At 38.0% G+C, this 19,431-nt stretch overlaps 1 protein-coding gene across 2 annotated transcripts in view; it reads left to right on the top strand.

Moving 5' to 3' along the window:
- Positions 1-19,431, top strand: part of VCL (vinculin) — a 110,275-nt gene that overhangs the window by 69,531 nt on the left and 21,313 nt on the right. For both annotated transcript variants that reach the window (XM_030334251.1, XM_030334250.2), the window contains exons 7-12: positions 6,794-6,884; positions 8,165-8,312; positions 12,180-12,333; positions 13,544-13,719; positions 16,721-16,911; positions 18,776-18,975. In XM_030334251.1, the coding sequence (XP_030190111.1) occupies positions 6,794-6,884; positions 8,165-8,312; positions 12,180-12,333; positions 13,544-13,719; positions 16,721-16,911; positions 18,776-18,975 (960 nt within the window). The remainder of the gene's footprint in view (positions 1-6,793; positions 6,885-8,164; positions 8,313-12,179; positions 12,334-13,543; positions 13,720-16,720; positions 16,912-18,775; positions 18,976-19,431) is intronic.

Genomic DNA, 19,431 nt, shown 5'->3' with positions numbered 1-19,431 from the left:
TGCTACCAGTCTTCTTTGCAGGCTCTGGAATTTTGCTTTAGGAGATGTGTCGCTGAGGTTTTAACCATAATGGAAATGGGTAGGCTAAGGAGTTTAGATGGGGCACCTGCACTTCACAATAATCCTAGCCTTCAAAATCTAAAGGGAAAAAGTTAAGTGTATCTGAAGTTTTTCCTAACTTCAGTTCGTGGTTCACTGCATGTCCTGCTAAGCTGTGAATCAGCCATAGTTCTCCATCACTTCATGGTCCCCTAATCTAATCTCTTTCCTTATTCTCTCTCCTTTGCTTCTAGCAGATGAGAAATAGCAAAAAAGAGGAGCAGGCATTACGACTTTAATGGTTTTCTATTTTTGGAAGGGAAAAGTTATCCATCATTTAGTTAATAAGTGTTATTAAGCTTTATTTTGTGCAAGTTCCATTGAGAGATGCTTCTTTTTTTTTTTAAATGTGGTCAGTGGAGTTTTTCAGGACAAGGATTAGGCACTTGGGGAAATATACAAGGGAAACAGACCTGGTCCCCACTGTGTACATTCTTGTAGATGTTTTAGTCTTATGCTGATCTGGAAGGAACCAGACTGTTAGGGTACTATACAACTATCAGAATGAAAGAAAGTAAATAAAATTAGTTCACCTGAAAGAAGCTCAAGTATATAATCACATCAGAATGAACAAGAAATGTTTATTTTTTTTTTTTATTTTTTTTAATTTATTTTTATTTATTTATTTTTTTTCAACGTTTATTTATTTTTGGGACAGAGAGAGACAGAGCATGAACGGGGGAGGGGCAGAGAGAGAGGGAGACACAGAACCGGAAACAGGCTCCAGGCTCTGAGCCATCAGCCCAGAGCCCGACGCGGGGCTCGAACTCACGGACCGCGAGATCGTGACCTGGCTGAAGTCGGACGCTTAACCGACTGCGCCACCCAGGCGCCCCAGAAATGTTTATTTTTAAATCTCATTTTGCTTTTGTTATACATTTACCTGGTTCAAAAATCAAAATGCTATAAAAAGATGTACATGACAAATCTTACTTCCAACCCCATCCCCAGTCACTCTACTTTGCCCTACCCCTTAAGTTTGATTGTTTCTATTAGTTGCAAGAATGCTTAGAAAAAAAAATTTCACCTTGAGAATGGAAATTGGTAACTAGGATTTTGGTTATTTTTTTAGTTTGGTAGCATTATGCATCTTTCATTGCTCAGCTGTAAGCAGTGAGTTAATCAGACCTTATGTCTGTCTTTGACCACTGGGTCCTCATTCTATTTACATATATTTTTTACCTCCTCTCGACCCTGCCAATAAAGAATTAACTTTGTCTTACCATACTTGTTTCATGCTTCCCCATTGGTGCAGTTTTCTCCTGGAAAGTGATGGTTCCTCTAGAAAAGTGGGGGAAGAAAGTAAGTGGAAAAATTCTTGGTAAAAGTGCGTCTTGCCAAATAAGTTAAATTTTTAAAGAGGCAATGCGATAGCTGATTATTTTACCTTTTATACCTACCTTCAAATTACAGATTTACAAATTTAAAAGTACTTTCACTTAAAACACTTTATTTTATTTTGAAAGTAAAAATTTTCCCCTCCTGAAATCAACAGTCATAGTGATCATTAAAAATTAATTTAGTATACATTGTGAAGCAAAAGAATTTGTGAATTAAACACAATCATAATCCTACCCTTTGTAAATTTAGCAATTTATACCTAATCTCTTTTTTTTTGTATTTACGTTACTTGTTTGTTGATGCATGCTGAGAATCAAGAGGAAGTGAGAAAAATTTTAAAAGCTAAGAGTTTTTGAGCCCTACCTAGGCGCTCCCACAACTGCTCCTTGAGTCATTAGATGCTATTATTCAGAATTAGTTCTTGTAGTGGATCTCCTTCCACTTTGGGCCTAGGCTGGTCGTGAGTAAATGTAGTGACTGACTCAGATGTCTTGCACTGAAGATTACTTTACCCTACCAAAGAAGGAAATAGTGATTAGAACATGTGATCCTATAATACTTGCTGTTAAATACAGACCATTGAGATTTAAGGGTTGATTTTTATATCATTTTTGAAAAAATAAGGTTGTATGTGAGGATTTTTTATATTATTATTAGAATGTCTACTATGAAAATGAAACATGATTTAAGATTGAATCAGTTAATTAAAATGATTCCATTATAGGTGTTTTATTTTTAGTACTGAGATATAGTTGACATATAATGGTATATTAGTTTCAGGTGTACAACATGATGGAGCTTCTTAAGGAGTCTTAGAGTGTTTTATGTTAGCAGCAAATACAATAAAAGACTTATCTCTTGGAGTTTGAGATAAATAGTTAATTAGGCATTTATGATATTTTAGCCCCTCCCCTCTAAAAGGAGAAAAGCCCAAAATGTTAAAGCAATTGAGATTTCCCTTCTGATCCAAGTGATCTTGTAGTTGCTACCTCTGATTGTGTGCACATAGGGTGGCATAGAATTTTAGAGCTGGGAAGCTATTCTTTTTTATTTTGGTGGTAGGGAGGTATTCTCAAAGATGGGGAACTGAAGTCTGGGAGAGTAACTTCTCTGAAATTTCAGGGGTAGACAACTTTCTCCCACCACTTAAATGTAAGTTTGTAAAATTTTGTTCTACTGCTCAGTCTATGCTTTCCAGAAACATCTTTGTTTAAAACACTAATTTTAGGGTAGGGGAGGGGAATGCCACCAGGAATGGAACAGAGTGGGAAGGGAAAGGTGGGAGGGGAAGTGTCAGTGGGAAAAGGGAGAGTAGGTTGGGCAGTGAACAAGAGGGGGTCCTTAGTCCCATACTGCAAATTTTCTGGAACATGGCATTGTAGGACCTCCCTTTTTCTACTACAGTTCCTCTTGATTATTTGTAGGAGGAGCTCTGGTTCCCAGTTCTAGTCAGTGTTCTTTAGATCTCACTTTGTATTACATTTCAGGAGCGTTTCAGTTCCTGGGAGGGTGTACAGAAAGGAGTTCTTTTAAGGTTGTCCCTCTGCTTTCTGGTGTGTGACAGTGCCCAGCCACCGTGGTTTTTTCATTTAAAAGTTGAACTCAGAAGAGTTTTACTGTAGAAGGGACCATAGCGGGAGGTGACATGCCAGCTGTCCCCAGAGCTGCACACTTAGATCTGGTCTTTTTAAAAAACAGTCACTCCTTAAAAAAAGAGAGAGAGAGAGAGAGAGAGAGAGAGAGAGAGAACAGGGGACCTGTGTGGATCAGTTAGTTGAGCTTCTGACTTTGGCTCAGGTCATGATCTTAACAGCCCAATGTCATGATCTTGCAGTTCGTGAGTTTGAGCCCCACGTTAGGCTTTGTGCTGACATCTCAGAGCCTGGAGCCTGCTTTGGATTCTATGTTTTCCTCTCTCTTTGCCCCTCCCCTGCTCACGCTCTCTCTCTCTCTCTCAAAAATAAACATTAAAAAAAAAAAGAACAACAAAAAAAAACTGAGAGAAGAAATTGGTGGAGACTTTTCTCTTTCCCAAATTTGAGATTTTGCAGAGAAGATATTCAAATGAGGTGTGTTTTTTTTGTTTGTTTTTGTTTTTGTTTTCCCTTCTATTTAATATCCAGATTGTACTTGGTATTTAGGCTTCATATGGCTTAATGAAAACTTTGTGGTACATAGTACGGTTGACCACAGGGTTATGGCTATTTTCCCCCTTTATAAATATATCTCAAAATTGACTTCTGGTCCTAGTTGTTCAGTCACTTGGTTTATATCATATTCGATATTAATATACTTCTTATGTTGCTTATGACAATTCTTTTAATTCCATAATAAATACTGCCCTTCAAAAGAAATATATATGGGTTTCTTAGAAGACCAAAATATTTGTTCCCATGGATATTTTTTATTTTAATAGATATGACATTAAAATGTAATATGTTTAAATGTTTATTCACAACTTGCTCTGTTCCAGAAAGAATTTAAGGTGGTCCTTTCAGTTACTGTCTTAAACACCAAAATTATCTAAAATTCAGGCTATTAAAAACTTTGGTAACTAATTGAAATTCCCAGTTTAAAATTGCAGCTTCATTTCAACTTTGCTGTAGATGCTTTTTAGGGGAAAACCAGCACCTCTGAATTTTAATTTATTGATGTCACATCATCTTCCACTCAGGAGTCAATTACTCACTTCCTGAGAATTAGATTCTCTCCTTCAAGAGTGGTGGTCATTGATGATTTATTAGGGAGGAAAAAAAACAATTAGTTTTGAGGGTACTGAGTAGAGCAAAGCCACTTTTTTGTCATTATGTTTCAAATCTTTTTTGGGCAATGGAGAATAAAATAACTCCTTTAGGTTAGTGAGGATTATGATTTTGATTTCTAGAGCTTATTTTCTGGACACTATTAACCCAAGCCAACATCAACAAGGCAAGGACCTGCATAACATAAGGTTAGTAGAATCTTTGGCAGCTCTTCTTGGTAAAAGGAAAAAGTTCATGGGTTTGATGTCAGCAAACCTGAGATCAGTTGGGTTTGTAGGACTGAGCCCTTGTTTCTTAATTTGTGAAATTAAATTATATTTATTTATTTTTTAAATGTTTATTTATTTTTGACAGAAAGACACACACACAGTGCGAGTGGGGGAGGTCAGAAAGCGAGGGAGACACAGAATCTGAAGCAGGCTTCAGGCTCTGAGCTGTCAGCACAGAGTCTGACACGGGGCTTGAACCTACCAGTGGTGAGATCAAACCTGAGCCAAAGTTGGACGCTTAACTGCCTGAGCCACACAGGCGCCTCATGTAAAACTAAATTATATTTAAATTTGAGGTTCAATAAAGAAATGAAGGGAAGAAATACCTAAAACAACTTGACTTGCAAGAAATCCTCAAAGTTAGTTTCCAAATTAATCTTTTTAATCTTTTGTTTTTTAATCTTTTTTAAAGTAGTCTTCATACCCAACGTGGGCTCAAACTCACAACCCTGAGATCAAGAGTTGCATGCTCTACTGACTGAGCCAGCCAGGGAGTCCCAAACTAGTAGCCATTAATGCTAGAGTAGACACACACAAAATGTGATCTTTGTTCCTGTGAATTTAGGTTTTTGAAATGCCATAAATCTCTGATTTTATTTCACTAAAAACATAGTGTGTTAGGGAAATGGTTATGAAGTATTTTTACATGGATATGATTTCTCTTCAGAGTGTGTGCATACTGCCTCGGTCAGAGATCGTGATTTTTTTTTTTTTTCTGTATCCAGTTGAAGTCCTATAACTTATATTAGACACTAATGGCTATCTAATTCTCTGAGGTTGGGAGTTGCCCAAGACTCTCTAAACAGGTATTGATTTGGGCCTTGCTAATTTGGAATCATGCTAATGCTGACTTTTAAAGGCAGGCTTTGCCGTAGAACAAGATGGAGGAGGAGCAGATATTTAAGCCACTGAGAACGAAAGCACTTAAAAAATGCCATTTGTCTGCTTGTACTAATTACAAATGGATTTCGAAATACTGTCATGACTCTCTCTGCCTTCTGTTGGTAGATAGCCCCCATAATTCCAAATAACTTAGAAATAGAAAATATTTTCTTTACATTTTTTCAGTAATTTAGTTCACTTCTCATTCATTGCTGTGGCTGAGAATTTGCTATTCAGAGTCTTTGATAGCCAGGGTTAAAATGGAGAGCAGTCATTATCAGTTTAAATGGGGAAGGAAGAAATCCTAAAGCCGAGAGTCCTTATAATGTGAGTAGGTACTTTGGAAAAACTGTGGTCAGGCTGCTGACCTTAGGCCTGTGGGCGTTGTCAGCACTTACTCTGTATTAGTATACTGTACTAATTCTTGTTTGAATTAAAAGTTGGTGGGGGGGGGGGATGCTCCTTGTGCCCCCGTGTGGAAACATGGTGATACAACACCTTTAAGAACCCCAGTTTTGCAGGATTGGAAAGTGAAAAAAAGTTAAGGATTCAGGGCATTGCCCAGAGCTTCAGAGGTTAAATCCATGCTTTGATGGATGAACTCTCTAAGAGCCAGTTCCCTAGAGCAAAACTTTGATGAAATTTTAAAAACTTCATCAAACTATAGGTATAGTTTTAGTCTGTTTCAGCTTCTCATGCCATATCCTGGGAGATTTTATGGTTGTTTAATGCTAGCCATTTTGAATCCTGATTGTAAGCAATAAATTGAGACCCGCTTTATTTTATTCTGCCTCTCCTTCCAGGTTAGGATGGTAAAGGAACGAAGAATGAGGAGGGTGAGGAGGATGGCAGGGAAGGCCAGAAAAACACTTTTTTTCTTACATTACATTCAGTGGTTTATTTGTGGAATTAAAACTAAATTGCTAGATTAAAATTTTCAGTTTTTTTCCAACCAGTAATTCCAAGTTTTTCAGATTAATTAAGTATAGTGAAGCATCATCCAGTGTTTGTGTATTTCAAAACAAGATGTAAAAGAACTGTGATTTGTGGCGCCACATGCTAATGAGGCTTCCCTGATGCAGGGAGGGCTTTGCCAGGGTTGCGCTAGATGAGTGGAAAGGCTGATAATGAGGCATGTGACAACAGGGCTTTTTCCTGCTGCAGACATTAAGCATCTTTTGGCTTGAGTGATTTTACCAGTTTTCACAGTCTAGCAATAGAGAAACCAGAAAACAAAATAGAATTAACTGAAGATTTGCATGCACAATGCTGCATTTTGACAGAAATAAGCACTCTGGTGTGATGAGAGTATTTTTAAGGCTGTTTTAGGACTACATTAGCTATTGTATGTTAAGTGCTGTAACTTTTTCTCTGTCTTACTTTGTATCATGGTATCTCAGTTTTTGCAAAGAAAATAATTGTGGTGTTTCTCTTCAAAAGGACACTGAAGCCATGAAGAGAGCATTGGCCTCCATAGACTCCAAACTGAACCAGGCCAAGGGTTGGCTCCGTGATCCCAGTGCCTCTCCAGGTAACCCACTGGTTCTACTTTCCGACAGATACAGTAAAAAGCGAAAAGTCAAGCAAACAAACAAATAAAGAAAGAGGGTCTTTCCATAATCTCATAATTCTGAGATAACTACTGCAACATTTAGGGGCATACTCCATTCTCTGATAGTTTTGACTAATTGAAGCATTACTGGTCCTTAAAAAGATGAACGGCATAGACTAATCACCTCTCATCATGGAGGAATAAACCAAGCTGAAGTGGGCATTCTCTGCCAGAATATTGGCTCACTTCTTCCCTGAATCTGAAAGGTAATTATTCTGAATAAAAACTCTTGTCTTGGGGCACCTGGGTAGCTCAGTTGGTTAAGTACCCAGATCTTGGTCTCAGCTCAGGTCATGATCTCATGGCTCGTGAGATTGAACCCCAGATTGGGCTCTGTGCTGACAGTGCAGAGTGTGCTTGGGATTCTCTCTCTCCTTCTCTCTCTGCGCCTCCCCCATTTGCTTTGTCTCTCTCAAAATAAATAAACTTAAAAAAATTATTTAAAAAAAAAACCTGTTATCTTTAGGGGAGTCTGGGTGGCTCAGTCAGTTAAGCACCCTACTACAGCTCGGGTCAGGATCTTGTGGTCCGTGAGTTCAAACCCCACGTCGGGCTCTGTGCTGACAGCTCAGAGCCTGGAGCCTGCTTCGATTTGGTGTCTCCCTCTCTCTCTGCTACTCCCCCACTCATGCTTGCTCTCTGCCTCTCAAAAATGAATAAATATTAAAAAAAACCCCAAACTCTTCTCTTTCTAGTTCCCATTGGGCAGATTTCCATTTATGTCAAAAAAGTATTTAATTAAGCAGATTAAATGATGCCAATAAGAATTGGAAAGAAAATTTGACTTACGTAAAGACCCAAATGGGTTATTGAGCTGGGTTTTATGGATTTTCTAATCTAATATTCAGTTTTAGATTAATATTTGAATGAATGTGAAAAGCCTAATGGAGGTTAGAGGTGCTAAGTAGTATTAAATTAGTAGAGCTTATTTTCATCATCTGTATTCTTACCACAAGCTGCTTATCATCTCCAGATGGATATGGTTCCAAGTATTTTTTTTTTTTAGAAGTATCTGTGGTTAAAACCTCACCCTCTGCTTATAAGGGCACTGCTTGGCTGTTAGCTATCAGATGTATTGCCTTCTATTCACTTGTCTTCTAAAATCACCCATTCCTTCATGAATGAAATGACTTGTAAAGTATCCTTTCTAAATAATTAATATGTCAGCAGTGAGGATATTGAGTATCTCTTTATTTTAGGGGATGCTGGTGAGCAGGCCATCAGACAGATCTTAGATGAAGCTGGAAAAGTTGGTGAACTCTGTGCAGGCAAAGAACGCAGAGAGATCCTGGGAACCTGTAAAATGCTGGGGCAGATGACTGATCAAGTGGCTGAACTCCGAGCCCGGTAAAATTGCTCTACTCTTACCCAAGTTAGGTAACAGATCATATCTCACTCCTGACAAAGTAATTCAGAGACCAAGTCTCTGCTAATTTCCCTGTGTTATTTTTGACTAATGGACAACACAGATTTTATACTCTATTAATTCTTTAAGATTGAAGTGAACTTCTCCTTTGATAAACTTTCAAAGTAGCAGATTCTTTGTAGCAAGGTTGAAATAGAAATAGAAATATGGTATCTTGGTTTCTAGCCACAGGTTTAGAAAGAATAAGGGGCAGTGGTGAAGTCTGGCATGGGTAGCCATATCTTTTATGAAGGATGGGTAAAAAGAAACAAAGAGTGAAAACATTAGAATTATTTCATGTTATTCTAAAATCCAGTTAAATAGGTTATCCTGTAAGTTGGTTATTTCTAGGCTTTTGAGTCTCTATTTCGTCATTATTCATTTGGTTTCATAATTCTTTTACTTCCTTTAAGACTTGACTGTTAGAACTTTTCCCCCTGTAAACTAAATCTATATAGTTTACTGTTAAGAAAACTCAGTATAATATAGGCTTCTTTGAAACTCAGCCATAGAGTTAATGCAGCTCTAAAAGATTATCCTCATTTTTATGGACTTTTATAATATCAGCATTGAGGAAAAATTGAAATATTTTCAATTGAGAAATATTTCAATTGATGAAATTGAAAATTGAAATACTAGTGTAGATGAAGTTTAATTTGGCTTCAAGAAAGCCATGAAACATCTTGAGATAATTGGAACATATAGGGCCTCCATACAAACAGGCCTCAGAAATAACCCCTTGACATGTTGTACACCATTACACTTGGTTTCAAATGTATTAACAGAATAAACTTAAGGATACAGTTTTTTGGGGGTGCCTGTGTGGCTCAGTCGGTTAAGCAGCCGATTTCAGCTCAGGTCATGATCTCACTGTAAATTCAAGCCCCACGTCGGGCTCTGTGCTGACAGCTCAGAGCCTAGAGCCTGTCTTGGATTCTGTGTCTCCCTCTCTCTCTGCCACTCCCTCACTCATGCTCTGTCTCTGTCTCTGTCTGTCTCTCAAAAATAAACATTAAAAAAAATTAAAAAAAAAGAATACAGTTTTTTTAAAGTTTATTTATTTTTTGTAATCTCTGCACGCAACATGAGACTTGAACCTATGACCCTGAGTTGAAGAGTCACACCCTTTTCCGACTGAGCTAGCCAGGTGCCCCAAGAATACAGCTCTTAAAGGAGTGGTTCTTAACCTTTTTTGGATCAAAATAATTTTTATAATCTCATGAGAGCCATTAATCTTTATGTAAAAAGTTGCACATAAACTTGCCCCTATAGTATTATGTATAATTTCCCGAGGATCGTGGATTCACTGCAGTCCTGGGAACTCCAGAGGTTTCAGGTTTAGGATCTCTACCTTGTAGGGGAGAAGGAACTGCACAAATAAATGTGATCTCATTGAACCCAGTGAGCCTTTTTCTCCTGCTGTGAAGCAGTCTCCCCTGTCATGAGCATGACAGGAACTTTACAGAAAGGACAAAAAGAAGTTCTGTTCCCATTCGGAGAAATGCCAATGCAGTTTGACAAGATTCTTGGCTCTTCTAATTTCTCACTGCTGGCTCTTTTGTTTGCAGCCTTTTCACAGTGTGGTAGACAGTTTTTACTTGGAATTCTCAAATACACAGTTGTATGTGTTCAGAGAAAGATGAATTTGAGCAAGAGAACAAGGTGGCTGCTGTATGGGATCAGCCATAAATCTGTAAAGAGAAAAGGCTAGAACAGGGAAGGGAGCTATGGGCCTTCTTCACACTGGAGCCTGCAATATCCTTTCCTGATGAAAGATTAGAAAGCTATCCCCCTGTTAGCTTTTCTTAAATATGCCTAGCTATTTAACATTTTAGTGGCTGAAACTCAGTAACAATTTCCTCATTGATACTCTTCTTTTCACCTAGGGTTTCTAGGTTGTAAGGATATATTTTTCCTCTCATGGGGCTCAGTAAACTTTTTATTTTGAATGAAAAATTATGTAGCCCATCAATATTTTTACATTTTCACAATTGGACTTTTATACTAACATGGTTTCTCATCATGAATTACTAGATATGAAGGAAAAAAGCAAATTAAATCCCCAAAGTCTTCCACTCCTCTGCACATAAAAGGGAAGCCTCAATTACAAATAAAAGGTATATATATATCTTTTATATACCTGGCAATAAATAGTATTTGAGTTCATTACTTCACATATTGGTTTAGATGAAAAATAAGGATGAATTTATTTTTTTAAGTTTATTTTATTTATTTTGAGAGAGAGAGTGTGTGTGAGTGGGGTGGGGCAGAGGGAGAGAGAAAGAGATAGAGAGAGAGAGAGAGAGAGAGAGAATCCCAAGCGTGCTTTGCACTATCAGCGGGGCTTGATCTCATGAATCATAAGAACATGACCTGAGTCGAAATCAAGAGTTGGGCACTTAACTGACTGAACCACCCAGGTGCCCCAATAAGGATGAATTTGAAAAGATAGATAAATGAATGACAGATCCATGCTACTATAAAGGGAAGCAAAGATGTTTTGGAGTTCATCCTAAAATCAGCAGCTCAGGTTAAGAGGATAAGCCATGCCATTATACCAACTGATAAAGTTGCCACCCCATCATTGAGTTTACCAGACCGAGTGGATTAAAAATATCTGAGGGGCGACTGGGTGGCTCAGTCGGTTAAGTGCCCAACTCTTGATTTCGGCTCAGGTCATGATCTCACGGTTTGTGGGTTCGAGCCCTGTGTCAGGCTCTGTGCTGAGACAGAGCCTGCTTTGGATTCTGTGTCTCCCTCTCTCTCTCTCTGCCCCTCCCCTGCTTGTGCTCTCTCTCTCTCTCTCTCAAAACTAAATAAACATTAAAAAATTTAAAAAATATATGAGCTTATAAAAATGTGGCAAATCGTATTTTGTTATGACTTGGAAAGTCTCTTACAAAGAGAAAACAAGTTTCTAATAATGCTCATATTTTTTGAAGTGTATCACTTTTGGGAGAGGAAAATAGTAAAATTAGTTCTTTAAGAATGTGATGGAAAACAACAGTTTCTTGTCACCTCAGTGACAACTGTTTTTGATATTTATAGATTGCATAGGAGTAGAAGGTAGACTTGAAGATTATTATTAGGTTCATTTTAATAATCATGACAATTTAATAACAGTAGTAATTATATGTTCGTATTATTTTATTGACATAGTGTTTTCAAGTTTTTTTGTTTGTTTTTTTTTTTTTTTGCTTGAAGCCACTCTGTTAGGTAAGCAGGGCAAGTATTGTTACCTGCACACCCCTCATTTTATAAGTTACAAAGCTGAAGCCCATTGTAAACAAGGTTCACAGGTCCCAGGAGCCAGGATTTGAACACAGATCTACTTGGTCCTAGTGTCATGTGCTTTCAGTAATACTGTGCTTGCTGCTTCCTGAAACATTTTCAATGTATACTTGCCCATAAATAAGACAATCTAATGGGATTTTTTTTTCTAAAGCACACATTACTATGGTAACAAAACCCTCATAGCAAGAAGATCACAAGCACATTTTCCCCCTGAAGTTCAGACTTGATTATGTAATCACCATCAAAAGGAGAATCATTATTATTGAAATTTGCAGGCTGGTCTGTAAAGTGGTTATGCTGTTCCAGGAAGCTAATGCATATTTTTAAAAGCCAAAGGAGAAAGTGGATGGTTTGGGTGTTTTGCTTTATCTCTTCTGTTTTCTTGTGCTATCCCAGATGTAGTAGGGGAAAGGAAAAAGACAAGCATGTTAACAAAAATGACATATTTGTGCTTCTCATGATATTTTGCCAGTAAGTATTTGAGAGAGTACAATGACAACATCTGTTTTGAGCAGAGGACAAGGAGCCTCGCCAGTGGCCATGCAGAAGGCCCAGCAGGTATCTCAGGGTCTGGATGTGCTAACAGCCAAAGTGGAAAATGCAGCTCGCAAGCTGGAAGCTATGACCAACTCAAAGCAGAGCATTGCCAAGAAGATCGATGCTGCTCAGGTAGTAATGATGGTTTTAAGGAGGGATGGGAAATAAAAGAGAAATGTTCCATAATTATCCTGCATCTCTTTCTCTCCCTCCCCCCCCCCCTATATATATAGATGGGTAGATAATGGGTGTTTCTAAGTGATGACTGATTCCCAGCAATTACCAATGTTAACACTTCCTCTACTACCACAGGTTTAGACTCATGTTAACTCTATTTTGAAATAGAGATCTTAATTTTGAATACTTTGATTAAAGGAAGTACTCTGGGGGGACCTGGGGGGCTCAGTCGGTTGAGTGTCTGACTCTTGATTTTGGCTCAGGTGATGATCCCAGGGGTGTGGGATTGAGCCCTGCATTGGGCTCTGTGCTGAGTGTGGAGCCCGCCTGGGTTTCTTTCTCTCTCTCTCTCTCTCTCTCTCTCCCCCTCCCTCCCTCTGCCCCTGTACCCTGCTTGTGCATGTGTGCTCTCTCTCTCTCTAAAATGAAAAAATTAAAAAGAAAAAAAAAAAAGAGAGAAAGTACTCTGAGCACTAAGAAAATTCTAGTTCCTGGTATAGATCACAGTATATAAAAGCTTTTCTTCATCTTAGAATTCACAACTGTATTTGGTCATAGCAATGTTAAAGGGTTAAAGTTTTCTGATGCCACTCTCCTGTAAAATGATTTTCAAGCAGTTCACAGAGAAACAAATGTTTGAGAAATTGAAGAATTAGTAAGGTGTGATTAAAGCAAAGATACGCTTGTGACGATTCTCTTTTTTAAAATTTATTTTTATTAAAAATTTTAACGTTTATTTTTGAGAGACAGAAACAGAGTGAGAGAGAGGGAGGGGCAGAGAGAGAGAGGGAGACACAGAATCTGAGGCAGGTTCCAGGCCCTGAGCTTTCAGCACAGGGCCCGATGTGGGGCTCAAACCCATGAACCATGAGATCATGACCTGAGCCAAAGTTGGACGCTTAACTGACTGAGCCACCCAGTCGCCCCTGAAGATACTTATTCTGATGGGGAAGGAAAAAAAATCACTTTTAAGAAGATGGAGGATTGATTTGATTTTGCCTGAGCTAAGAACCTGTTTAAAACAGTAAGAATCAACATTGTAAAAGCGATCACTGGTGTGCCTTGTGATTACTTTTGAAATATTTCTGATGGCCTTGTCAGTTGAATGAAATGTGGTTTATGAGGAGATCACAGTATGCTTTTTTTTCCATTTTTATGTGTTTAGAATTGGCTTGCAGATCCAAATGGTGGACCAGAAGGAGAAGAACAGATTCGAGGGGCTTTGGCTGAAGCTCGGAAAATAGCAGAATTATGTGATGATCCTAAAGAGAGAGATGACATTCTACGTTCTCTTGGGGAAATATCTGCTCTGACTTCTAAATTAGCAGATCTACGAAGACAGTATGTATTTAACTTCTGACATTGCCTTTTAATCTCTCTCTTTTTTCCCCCAAGTGCATATATAGTTGAATGCTATAGGTTAAATGCACATGTGATGCTCTTTCACTGTATTCTTGTTGATTCTGTGTGACATGGCTAGGTCAGGTATTACTTCTGTTTTATTATTGACATAACTGAGGTTTAATGATTTATTGCTGATCACATGGTTTTAAATTAATATATTTAGGATGCTAAGAACTCCTTTTTTGAGATCCACTTTTATTTCTAAGCTAGGACTTTTCCTGCTATATCATGTTTGTTTCCCAGGCACAAGAGGGAAATATTTGTGGCTATCTAAGAAAAGATACTGTGGACTGTGGACAGGGGGGAGGGGGAGGAGGCATAAGAAGATGCTTTCTTTTCTCCCCAGCAATGTTATTTCTTATGTAACAGTTATAAAACATCCTTAAATACAATGTCCTCACCACAGCTACTGCTTTTAAAGGCTTTCATGGCTTCTACTTTGATTATATAAAGAGGTGTTGCTTTGTTCCTTTGATCAGTATTTTTCTCTCTTAAATAAACTGCTAAAAGAACATTAAAAAAGAGGACAAAAGTCGCTTCTTCTCCACCTCAGGCTTCCAGCCACTTCTTCAGGGATAACCATAGTCAAGTATCTTGTGAGATTTGGCTTTTCATTTAACTTGTATGTTTCATTTCCTGTTCTTCCGTGGGAGAGTACCTAACCTTGTCTCAGTGACTTGTACTTTAGAATTCTTTCAAGTCTTGTATTGACCAAGAGGACAATACTGGCTAAGAAAGCAGACTCCTGCCTACCATGAATAGGAGATGGGTGGGAGCAGGGTAAACATACTTTAGGCAGGAGGTTGTGATAGAGACCAACTTAGCAGCTCAAGTTTGATTACATATCAAGGTTGATCATTTGGGAATCACTGTTTTATACTCCAAATCTTGAGTTGTTTAGGTAGAGAAAATAATTTGATCATTGTAAAATATAATGTCTATACAGTTAGGTCTATGTTTGTTAATATTAACCCATTAATATAATCTGTTTACATTATCACTAGTTTAAAATACTCAAAGGAGAAACTGTTTTAAGGACCAGAACACGATTCCATATACATATCAGGCACTCATTAATGTTTCTTAATGATGAAGAGAGAATTGATGCTAATGGTGAGAACAGCAAACCTTCCTGTGTGGTCATATGCCATCATTACTTATTAGTATAACATATACATATCCATAGCTTCCTGACAGTGGGAGTAGCCACGATCAGAACCAAAGTAAATACCTTCTTTGTCCAGCTTTATAATGGAGAAGTTACTGAAATTTAAAATCACAAAGGAGTTCTTCAGAGAATATCTAAATTAGTTGTTCTGGCTGGTAGGCTAACATTTTCATTTTTACAGGTGAGGCAGATAAGATTAACCTGAAGTTTTCTCTAGGTGGACTTGAGAAATAAAATGTGTCATATTTTTTATATGTTCATAATGGTTAGAATCTGAAGTCTTTGGAGTAAGGTTTTGGGGGCAGTAATCTCCCTTTGTGATACATAATTGTGATTCTCTTTTTATTTCTGTATTTGGTTACAAGAAACTCAAGAAAAAGTGGAGGCCAGAAATGTGTAGTGGCATCTAATGTCTAATGGAACTTAATAGTTTGAAGTATGGCCAGGTCTGGTGGCAACTGGAAACTACTCCCTCTGTTTGTTAGTAGCTGTATGGCATGCTGTCTGCTTCAGTCTGTGTGTTGATTTTGTTTATTTGGGTTCTTTGTCTAGCTTTGCCCTACCATGTCCCAGGCTTTCTAGTTCCAGACCCACCGCTAGTTGACTATGCAGTGTTTTTGAAGCATGGGCCAAGGACAACATACCTCAGAACCACCTGGGAATCTTGTGAAAAATGTACAGCCTGGACCCCACTGCGTTTGCAGTGGGGTGTACTTAATCATAATCTCTTCTGGTGGTGCATTTAAAACTAAGATCCCAGATGACTTTTATGCACACTGGAATTAGGTTCCTTGCTTGACTGTGTTCATGTTGTCTTTGAGTTAGATAACCAGTTCAATCGGTTATGGCAAGAATTGGAGAATTATTTTGATACCAATGTAAGTAGCTAAGAGTGAGAACTCTGAAGTCATAGTGCCTGGGTTTGAATCCCTAGTCCACCAAAGTAAGTGATAGGATCTTGGATAAGTTATCCAACCTTTTGGTCCCTCACTTTTGCTTTTTGAATAATGGGGATAATACTGGTATCTACCTCTTAGGTTTGTCATGAGGATTAAATAACATAAGAGTGTTATTTACTGTCAGAGTTGGGACTCAAAAAATTGTACTACTTACTACTAGTTCTATAACTAGTACTGTAGCTGCTTCAACTACTGCTATACAACATACATGGCTACTTGGGCCCACCTAATCCCTGAGGGAACTAGTGTTTTCCTTGATGGTCAACTGAGGGGTCAGCCAACGTAGTGATTTTTTTTTTAATGTTTATTTTTGAGAGAGAGAGAGCGAGCGTGCGCGCGTGCGTGAGCACGAGTGGGGGAGGGGCAGAGGGAGAGAGAGACACACAGAATTCAAAGCAGGCTCCAGGCTCTGAGCTGTCAGCACAGAGCCTGACACGGCGCTTGAACTCACAGACCATGAGATCATGACCTGAGCCGAAGTCGGATCCTCAACCTACTGAGCCATCCAGGTGCCCCCCCCCAACTTAGTGATGTTTGATTGAGCTCAGCTAACCAAATGGTTGAGCTTGATTGAGGTAGATTGACTCAAACTCATATTTAATGTTTTAACTGGGATAATGCAATCTGAATTTAAATGATCAATTTCTTACTTTAGTGCCAAATAAATAAACCACTCTCCTTCCAAACTAAGCTAATAATAATCATTAGCAATTTGGCATCTCATTAGCATTTGTGTAGCAATTAAAATCCTCTCACTGTAAATAGTGTCTATGACAGGATGGCTTTTTTTTTTTTTTTTTTTCCTTTTCAGGGGGAAAGGAGATTCCCCAGAGGCTCGAGCATTGGCCAAACAGGTGGCCACGGCCCTGCAGAACTTGCAGACCAAAACCAATAGGGCTGTGGCCAACAGCAGACCCGCCAAGGCAGCTGTCCACCTGGAGGGCAAGATTGAACAAGCACAGCGGTGGATTGATAATCCCACAGTGGATGACCGGGGCGTTGGTAAGGCCATGAGTGCACTTAACCCTCCATAAACTGGTCTTAGTGAAAATAAGCAAGTTGTTGATAGAGATCCTGTTCATGTGAAATTAGGTGCAGAAGGGGTTCTTCAGCTACTGGTGAGTAAATCATCCTACAGTGTGACTCCATTTCCAAATATAGCCCATAAATGATACCTGTGGCTTATTCAAAAATAATTTGTGAGTAAATGTTTTTGCTGTGGGCAAATAGAAAGGTCCTCAGGTTGGAATCGAAACTTTGAACTAATTATTTCCAGTCTATGTGTACTTCCATTCTGTTGTATTTCTATTACACTCATTGGAAAATACCCAGTTAAATGTAGTTTTTGAAAATAAGTAAGAAGCACTTAGCTACCAAGGTTATTTTCATTTTTGAGGGCTCCTGCGTTACACAGTCACCAGTAGAACTGATAACCTAAAATTTTGATTTTGGGGAGTTTTTAGGGATGAATCTGTAAGAAGTTAGGTTATATTATGATAGCAAATCTGCTGAAGCTGAAAGATCTGTTTACTTCATTTACTATTTTTGTTGAATAAAAAGATTAATTTTTAAATTGCTGATTCCCAGTTTTGGGGAATCAGACAGATGTATAATTTACTGGGGGAGGAATAAACTGGTATAAAGGTTCTGAATGGTAATTTAGTATTACATATTAAAAGCTTTAAAAAAGTTCATACTCATTGACTTAGCAATTTGACTTAGAGGAATTTATTATAAGAAATAATTAGACATGTTTCTATACAGAGTTACATATGAGAATGTATATAAACAGTATAAATATTTAATAATAAGTAAATGATCAATAATTATGGTTAATATGATAAAATATTACATAGATGTATAGATCATGATTTTTTAAGAATACTCAATGATGCGGAAAAATGCTCCCATTAAATAAAAAGAGGCAAGGAATAAAAGTTAATGTAAAGTACGATTTCAGTTTTGTAAAAGAGAAATGTGTATTTGTATAGGGACATGCAGTGCATTAAAAAACCACTGAAAGATTTGCAATAACATGGATGGATCTAGAGCGTATAATGCTAAGCAAAATATGTCAGTCAGAGAAAGAGAAATTCATATTTAGAATTTAAGAAATAAAACAAATGGACAAAGAAAATAAGACAAAACAAAAAACTTAGAGAACAAATTATGGTTGCCAGAGGGGAGAGGGGTGGGAGATGGCTGGAACAGGTGAAGGGGATTAAGAGTACACTGATGGTGATGAGCACTGAGTAATGTATAGAACTGTGGAATCACTACATTGTATACCTGAAGCTAATATAACACTGTAAACTATACTGGAACTAAAATTAAATAAATAAATAAATAAATATTAGTAGAATAATTTTTAAAAAGACTGGTAGGAAATGTTCAACTGTATCAGTCTCTGAGGATTATGGGTGGATTATCTATTCTTATTTATACTTTCCTGTATTTCCTAATTTTTTTTCTATTGTTAGGGGAAAAAAACCCCACTAAATGTTTTTATTTAAAAAAAACAACAGGGATACCTGGGTGGCTCAGTCACTTAAGTGTCAGACTTGATTTCAGCTTGGGTGGTGATCCCAGGGTCAATGGGATCGAGCCCTGAGTTGGGGCTGACTTGCACGGAGCCTGCTTGGGATTCTCTTTCTCTCTCTCTCTCTCTCTCTCTCTCTCTCTCTCCCTGTCTCTCTGCTCCTCCCCTATGCATGCACACACGTGTCTCTCTCTCTCTTTCAAAAATAAGTAAACTTTAAAATAAAACAAACAACAACAACAACAACAACACAATAGTTTACCACAATGGTACTGCAGTTGCCTTCTCTGGGTCTCTGTAAGTTACAGTGCTTTCCTCTTGATCCAGGTCAGGCTGCCATCCGGGGTCTTGTGGCCGAAGGGCATCGTCTGGCTAATGTCATGATGGGGCCGTATCGCCAAGATCTTCTTGCAAAGTGTGACCGTGTGGACCAGCTGACAGCCCAGCTGGCTGACCTTGCTGCCAGAGGGGAAGGAGAGAGTCCTCAGGCGAGAGCACTTGCATCTCAGCTCCAAGACTCCTTAAAGGTAGAACTTTGGAGCACACATTATTACATTTCTATGCTTACTATTATTGAAAAATGGGAGGGGAGAGATTTTTAAAATATACAATTTCTTGAATCTAGGGAAAGTGAAGAGTGTGATCAAGGAGCATATAATGAAGTCTAGAACTTACTAGGAAAAAGCTCACCTGTGTTTGACTGCAGCTGAAGTTGTTTTCCAAGTCTCAGTCAAGCAAGACCTCTTTTGTGATATTTGTTCTACCATATGTCCTCTGTGTTTATTTATTTGGTCAATATTTTTCTTAAAATGGACTCCCTTTTTAAATTTAGGTGGATTTATTTAAAAGACAACTTTATAATAATCATGAAAACATGAGCTTGATTTGCTAGTTACATTTTTCCTAATATTCTTTAGAAGAAAACACATAATTATCAAAATGAAAACACTGTTCTATCTAACACCTAACATCATTTCAGGTAT

The sequence above is a fragment of the Lynx canadensis genome, chromosome D2 (genome assembly GCF_007474595.2).
Source record: "Lynx canadensis isolate LIC74 chromosome D2, mLynCan4.pri.v2, whole genome shotgun sequence".
Lineage (NCBI taxonomy): Eukaryota > Metazoa > Chordata > Mammalia > Carnivora > Felidae > Lynx > Lynx canadensis.
Note: the sequence above shows the minus strand (reverse complement) of the source record. Positions and strands in the feature narration are given on the sequence as shown.